The following is a 7,222-nucleotide window of genomic DNA, read 5'->3' as shown; positions in this document are numbered from 1 at the left end:
CACAGGGAGTGTGTGTGTGTGTTTGTGCTCAGCTGGGGGTTGTGTGATTCTGTGTGTACATGCAGGGCTGGTGGCACAGGCTGTGGCTGTCCCAAAGCTCAGTGCCTGCCTGGGAATGTGTCCCAGGACACCAGGGCCAGTGTGCCCCATCCCCCTCTGCCACCTGCACTCCCACCCAAGGGACTAAACTAACAGCTCAGCCCAAGTGCCTGACCCAGCACCAGCTTTGGGTGGTCCCATGCCCAGAGCTCTTGCCATACCCCAAAATCCCTAGCTCCATGTGAGGATGGGACAGACTTTACATGTAGAACTGTCCCAAAAAGTGACAGGTTGGTCTCCAGAGCTTCCTGCACTGAGGCCACGCAGCAATGTGCCAGCAGCAATATTGACCCTTGGCTGGATGGTGCTGAGGAGCTCTGTGTGGGCAGAGGGAAGGCAAAGGCTCTCCAAAGCAGCAGCAACACCAACAGCTCCTGCTTTCCATGCCTGTTCCTGCTGTGTCCGTGGGAAATCTCTCCTGCCCTGCCAAGCGCCGGCGGCTGCAGCTGGGGCACGAGCCATGGGTTTGTGCAGCTGGGAGCCAACTCCAGCCCTGGCAGCAGCTCAGCCCTCCAGGGAAGCAGGGAGGCATTGGCCAGGCAGCTCCTGGGGTCAGGGACAGCCCTGGCAGCTCGAGGTTCTTGGGATTAAACACTCAGAGCTGCCAACCCCAAGGCCACGTGGCTAAACATGGGAACAGCTTCCAGACCTGCAGGTTCCTGGGGAGCTCTGGGGCTTTGTTACCTGGAGCAGGACCATGGGGAGAGGTGCCAGGCACCTGCCTGCCCCATGCCAGGAGTTTCCTTGCTTTCTGTTCCCACATCTTCTCCTGGGAAGGGGTTGGAATCCCCTGGGCACCAGTGATGAGTACACAGGGCAGTTATCACCACCCAAACCTGTCCTGCTGTGGCAGCCTCACCCTCTCACCTTGGATCAATGTCCCTATTTTTGGCATTCCCAGCACTGTTTTTGTGGCTGGATGCAGGGACGAAGTGTGGGGAGGCTTCTCTGGGAGCAGGACCTTAGAAGTCAGAGCAAAAGCACAACTGGAGGATGTGGAAGATGCTGCAGCTTGAGTGCCCTCAGGTTTTGGCCCTGGGAGTGCCCAGCAGTGCTCCCCAGGCTGACTGCTTGGCTGTGAGCAGGTTAACACCATCCCAGCACAGCCTAAACTAACAAATTCTGTGGGTTTTTTAGTTGCTTGTATTTTTTTTTTCATCTATGCAGCTTATTTTTCCAGCCATGAAAACTAATAAACCAAGTAGAAAAGCTGCATTTTTTGGCTCTGAAAGCAGCTGGTCTCACATAAGGAGCTGATCCTAAAGAGCAGAGTTGAAGCAAAAAAAGCAATCCTGAAATCTCAGGGAAATGGGAGGTAAACTGGGCAGGATGATGGGAACCACCCACCTGGGGCTGGGCAGTGCTGTGGCCCAGAGGTGAAATCCCACAGTGGTTTGGGTTGGAAAAGACCTTAGAGCTCACCTAGTTCCACCCCCTGCCATGGGAAGGGACACGTTTACCAGACTCTGCTGCTCCAGCCCCTCCTCCAGTCTGGGATTGAACACTTCCAGGGAAGTGATGCAGATGAAACATCCCAGACGTGTGTGGCTCAGTGTCACCCTGCCCTGGCTGGAGAAAATTACTCAGTTCCAGTTTGCACTCTGAGTAAACACTGTGTACCACAGGAACTAACCTCATGCTTTGTTTCCCCCTCCTCTGCCAACCTGAGCCAGAATGTTGTCACAGAACCTGATAAAGGCAGTTCAGAGAACTTGCTAAACATACAAACCACACTTAGATCCTCTCTGGCCTTTCTGCTTGGCTCAGTGATAAGGATCTGGGCTATTTTGGCTGATCATCCAGGGGCAGTTTCTTCTCTCTGAACCTTTCCCTGCCTTCCAACATCTTCCTGGGAATGGGATGCCCCAAACTCAGCCCAGCTCAGGCACCACCACACAAGACCAGAGAAATCCAACCCCAAACTGCAGCTCTACAAACTCTCCCAGGGGTTATCCCATGTCATGTACTGCTGTCAGCTCCATCCGGGAGCAGATCAGAGCCTCAGGCTCTTCCTGGGAATTCACCAACGTCTGGAACTCTTTACACAGAACAATGTTGCCCCAAACCCCCTGAGCCTGGCCTCAAAAACAATAGGGCTGATTTAGAAATCATCAGTTTGCAGTTGCAGGGTTTCATCTGAGCCCTTGGGAACACACCTGGGGAGGAGATAACCCTTTTTCAGGCTTCTCTGTACTTTAGGCATTGGAAAACTTGTTTAAAAATACAAACTACCTTTGTGCTGAAATCACCTGGTGCCAGAAATCAGAGTTTTTAAAGGAAAGCATTAAAACAGCGTGAGGAAAAATAACAGAGCCATAAATGGGATTTAGAAGTGCCCCCTATGCCCTTAAAATGCCACGGGCACAGGGATTACCTATCCCTGAGCTCTCCCAGTGCATTTTCTGTTCACGCAGGACAGTCCCACCCCAATCCTTCCATTACAAACCAGTGCCCAGAGCCAAACCCAGCGGAGGTAGAGGCTATAAACTCCCCACACCCGATGAGAACAACCCACCAAATCACCTCTCGACCCTGCAACATCCCTGAGAACCTCCTGGTCCTGACCCAGCCAAAGCCCAAGCAAGTGGGAACACACGGTGATTCAAGCTGCCAGTTCCCTCTCCGAGCGCTTTTCCCAAGAAACCACAGCCCCTGGGAATGCAGAAAGCTCTGCACTTTGTGGAAATAACAGGCAACACCTTTCACGGAGCGACCCGGCTGCAAGAAAACGAGCCCCAAACCTACCCCAGCTGGTAGCGGCGCAGAGCCAGAGGATGCTGAGCGCGGCGGAGACTGGTCCCATCTTCTCCTGCGAGCCCTGGGCGAGTGAGGCTGCTGGGACCAGCCCCGGGCAGGGCGAGGGGGAGCAGCGGAGGGGCAATAAGGCGCTGTGAGCAGCGCAGGGGATGAATCATGGGTCGGTCGGGGCTGACACGGCGAGCGCAGTCAGGACTGTCCCCGCCCGCTGCTGCCGCTGCTGCTGCTTGGCCCGGGCTCTGCCCTCACCAGCCCCTCACAAACCTCTGGCAGAGACTCCTCGGCACTGCTGACCTCCCGCCCTGCCGCTGCTCGCTGCCTCTTTCCCATCCGCACTTCCCCCTGCCTTTAATTCCTCGCTAAAACTTGCTCACTCCTTCCCCTTGTTAACTCTTGCGGGCCAAGCAGCTGGTTGTAAACCTGGCTGAGCTGGGTTTGAAGGCAAAAGAGCTAATCCACACCCATGGGAGAGTGTGGGTTCTCAGCTCCCTCCCCAAAAGGGATAAATGGGAATATCCCTGATGAAAAACAAGTTGGGAGCCAAAGGAGACCCAGGCAGGAATTGGATCGGATGGAAACAGCAGTTTGGGTATAAACCTGGACCTCACAAAGAGATGGAAGTTCAGAGGTCTTGGACCTGGTTTTCTTCTCATTTGTGTTGTTTCTTTCTCCTCTGTGTCATTAGGAATTGCTCCTGGACTGAGCAAGCACAGGGAGTGGGATCTGCACAGGGATTGTCCCCACTGAAATGCCAGAGCTGCCTGTGGATGCCTCCCAGAGGGGATTGATCACCCTCTCATTCCCCTGCAACACCAAGGTCCTGCTCAGAGATGGGGAAACTGAGGCACTGGCAATACAGGCTGGGGACAAAAGGAAGAGAAGGGCTGTATCCCTGGGGCACTGGGATTCTCTCTCCCACCAGGTGACAAGGATTGACTGTAGCTTCCTGAGCTGGTCCTATCTGAGGACAAGGATGGCATGAACTTAATCTAGTCTGTTTGGATGGAATTTATCTGCAGACTGCAAGAAGATGCTGCTTGGCCTGGAAACACTGCTGGGATGTGGCTGCCCCATCCCTGGGAGTGTTCCAGGCCAGGCTGGATGGGGCTTGGAGCACCCTGGGCTGGGGGAAGGTGTCCCTGCCCATGGCATGGGGTGGAATGGGATGATCTCTAAGGTCCTTCCAACCCAAACCTATCCAGGATTCTCTGGTGTTTCCTCCAGGCAGCACGTCCAGGCTGTGGGCTGCTCTAGGTTTTGGGATCCCTGGTGGGATGAAGGCAGGAGAAGGCAGGATGAAGGCAGTTTCAGAGCTCTGGTTGCTCCATCAGTGCAGGCTGTGACCCAGGAGCTGTGGGTACACCCGAATCCTTGCTGGGGTGTGCTGCGAGAGGAAAGGCTGGAGCTGGAGCCACCAGAGGGAGCAGAAACTCCTTCGGTTTGGGAGTGAGCAGGGAGAGCAGCTCCCACCGGGGCTGGGGCACTGTGCATGCTCTGGTTTCCCGTGGGATTTTTCCTGGTTCCTCAGGTTAAACACGAGCAGATGCTCGTTGGAGCTTTCACCTCCCTTCGGCAAGTGTCTCTGCTGCAAACTCAGGGGGAGAAAGTGCAGGACAAGGAGGAAAGTGCAACAAGTAAACCCCAAAGTGAACTATTGTGAGCCCCTGAGGTCACAGCAGCAGAGCAGGGGCACAGGGCCAGCTGCCCAGATGGAAGATCAGTTGACACTGTCTCTACCAAGCTGCTCTCCACTCTGAGCCAGCCACACGCTCCTGCCTTTGGCTGCAATTCATCAATCCTCATTTTCAGCCTCTTCCAATCCCCTCAGGGGCTGGGCAAAGGAAGAGAGCCAAGATGCACATGGATAAAGCAGGACAAGGTCCTCACATCATGGCTTTGGGGGGGGGTGTGATGTGCTGCTCTGTGCCATCCAGACACAAGTAAATACTGATGGGCAAAGCTGGGACAAGGCAATCCCATGGGCACAGTCCTGGGATGAGCAGGATCAGGACTTAGCCAGACACACTGAACACACGTGGTGTCACTTTGGGAGCTTATGCAGACACTGAGAGGGGAGTGGGGAGGAAGATTCCCCTGAGATTGCCTCGGTGGGGCTGAAATTCCTGAAGGAGAGGGTTGGAGATGCTCCAGCCCTGGGTGCTGCAGTGATGCAAGACCCAGAGCTGGGCACAGGGCAGAGCTGCAGCACTGCAGAGCTCCCCTTTGGAGGGCTAAAGGAGCAGGAGGAGGAGAAGAGAGAGACAAGAATGCCCCAAGGAGGAAAGCCTCATCCAGAGGAATAGGATGCAGAGAAGAGGATGGATCCAGCTCTCCTCTGGAGGCTCAGGACAGGCATCACCAAGCAGAGCTGGGGGTGGACTGGCTGGATTGGGCCACGCTGCTCAGAGAAGGAGTGGGTGGCACAGAGCAGCGAGGAAGGATCAGCCACAGCAGCACTGACTTGAGGCTCACAGGACCCTCCGGGGGGACAGGGACCTGCCAGCAGCCCAGGATGAGCACCCACCAGGAGGGATGCTGTGGGGGCAGGTGCAGGGGCTGCAGGGAGGGCTGAGTTAGGTGTCACTCCGCAGGATTTAGGGATCATCCCCCACTTGGGGGTGGCACAGGGTTGGCAGACACAGAGGGGGTGCAGAGCGTGGGGAAGGGGTGAGCAGCCTGGGTGAGCGTGGAGGGGGAGGAAGGCGGTCCTGGGGGGAGGCTGGAAGAGTTGCTGGTTTTTTTTTTTTCTTTGAATCCGGTGAAGACTTTAGCTTGGAACTTGCATTTGAAGAGCTCCAGGCGGATCACACCAGCTCTGCCTCCCACGGGAGAGCCCTCGGGAATGGGTGGCACTGCCCTGCTGCCCTGTGCTTTGGGAGGCAGCCTGGGGCAGCAGTGAGGGCAGAGGGCATGGGGCATCTCCCTCTGCCAGGAGAGTCCCCTTTGCCTCTTCTCTCTCCCTTGGTTTGCTCAGGAGCTGGTGCTAACACCGTGCCAGGAGGGATCTGGGAGTGATCTGGGATCCAGCCAGCCCTGGGCTGCATGGTCTACCTTCCCAGCTGCTCTCAGCCTCCACAAGTTCCCCCTCCATCCCAGGCTCTGCGAGAAGAAGGGCAGAGGAGGTGGCTGTGGTCCCTGGGTCAGCAGGAGGACACCAACCAGCTTTCCTTTCACCTTTGCTGAAGATCTGGGGTCACACCTAGACCATGAATGGATCCTTTTTCAACCAGACTGTGCTGGAGCAGGGAGCTGACCCCAACAGGACCCAGGGCTTGGGGGTGCTCCTGGCCTGCTGCAATGGGAGCAGCTCGGTGCTGGCGACCGACGGAGGCTCCTCGGGGCTGCTGCCTGATGAGAGGAGCCTTTTCATCACCAGGGTGGTGCAGATCGCTGTCCTCTGCGTCCTCTCCTTGACTGTGATGTTTGGCATCTTCTTTTTGGGCTGCAACTTGCTCATCAAGTCTGAGAGCATGATTAACTTTTTGGTGAAGGACCGAAGACCTTCCAAGGACGTGGGAGCTGCAATCATGGGACTTTACTGAGCCCACCAGGCTCTTGTAGGCAAGTGGAGCTGGTGCTGAGATGTACATTCCCATGGGGTTGGGGGATTGGAAAGGAGGGGGGAAGGGGTTCTTTTTACCTGTCTGTGTCCATGGGGAAGCAAACCTGCTCTTCCCAGTCAACAAACTGTCGTGGTGAATGGGGAAACCTCCCCAGAGCTGTGTGAAGCACAATAAACCAACAGCATCATGTTGCATGCAGAAATGGCTTAAGTTTTGCATGAAACTTGCAGAAACAGTGCTAATGTGCAGATTTGGACTCTTTCCTGCTGTTACCTTGGATACCACTACCTGGGATTTAGGGCTAAACAAAAAGAAATAAAGGGAAATAGCTTTGGTTAGAAAAAGAAAACCAAGTCGAGGGAAAGCAAAAGCACAGAGCTCATCTGTGACTGGGGCAGGGGAAGGGAAGGGGAAGGGAAGAGCCTTGTGTGTCGTACAACAAAGTCTGCATGCTACAAAATGTGTCAGTCTGTTGTGTTCTGGACCTCGAGTTTGCATCCTCTGGCAGTTTTGTAACAGGGCAAGCATATTGTTCCTTGTTTTCCTCAGCTATCCTGTTCAATAAACTGGTGTTTTCTTCTTTCACTCCATGCTGAAGGAAGAAAAGGACCCAGATCCATCCCCTCCCCACTCCACCCCCACAACGAAGCATGTTTGGGTTTGTACACACCTGCCTTTTTTTTTTTTTTTTTGCCAAGTGCTTATTGTTACAGTCCTTGAGGTTTTTGTAGTCTTTTTGAACACTGGTGAACATTCAGGAAAAGAAAACCTGTTTCAAAAGAATTTTGTGGTGTCTTTTTTCT

At 54.7% G+C, this 7,222-nt stretch overlaps 2 protein-coding genes across 2 annotated transcripts in view; one reads left to right on the top strand and one right to left on the bottom strand.

Moving 5' to 3' along the window:
• The window catches only part of ITGB3 (integrin, beta 3 (platelet glycoprotein IIIa, antigen CD61)), a 17,635-nt gene extending 14,733 nt beyond the window's left edge, over positions 1–2,902 (bottom strand). The window contains exon 1 of the mRNA XM_009078862.1: positions 2,845–2,902. Within this exon, the coding sequence (XP_009077110.1) occupies positions 2,845–2,902 (58 nt within the window). The remainder of the gene's footprint in view (positions 1–2,844) is intronic.
• A 3,160-nt stretch (positions 2,903–6,062) lies between these two features.
• LOC103806182 (reprimo-like protein) lies at positions 6,063–6,398 on the top strand. Its single transcript, XM_009078861.1, has one exon. It carries the CDS (start codon positions 6,063–6,065, stop codon positions 6,396–6,398), a length of 336 nt encoding a protein of 111 aa, XP_009077109.1.
• The last annotated feature ends 824 nt before the right edge of the window (positions 6,399–7,222 follow it).

The sequence above is a fragment of the Acanthisitta chloris genome, unplaced genomic scaffold (assembly GCF_000695815.1).
Source record: "Acanthisitta chloris isolate BGI_N310 unplaced genomic scaffold, ASM69581v1 scaffold11417, whole genome shotgun sequence".
Lineage (NCBI taxonomy): Eukaryota > Metazoa > Chordata > Aves > Passeriformes > Acanthisittidae > Acanthisitta > Acanthisitta chloris.
This window is presented reverse-complemented; position numbering and strand designations above follow the sequence as displayed.

Coding starts and splice junctions, on each gene's coding strand:
- LOC103806182 (XM_009078861.1), top strand. CDS start 6,063: ATGAATGGATCCTTTTTCAACCAGACTGTGCTGGAGCAGGGAGCTGAC.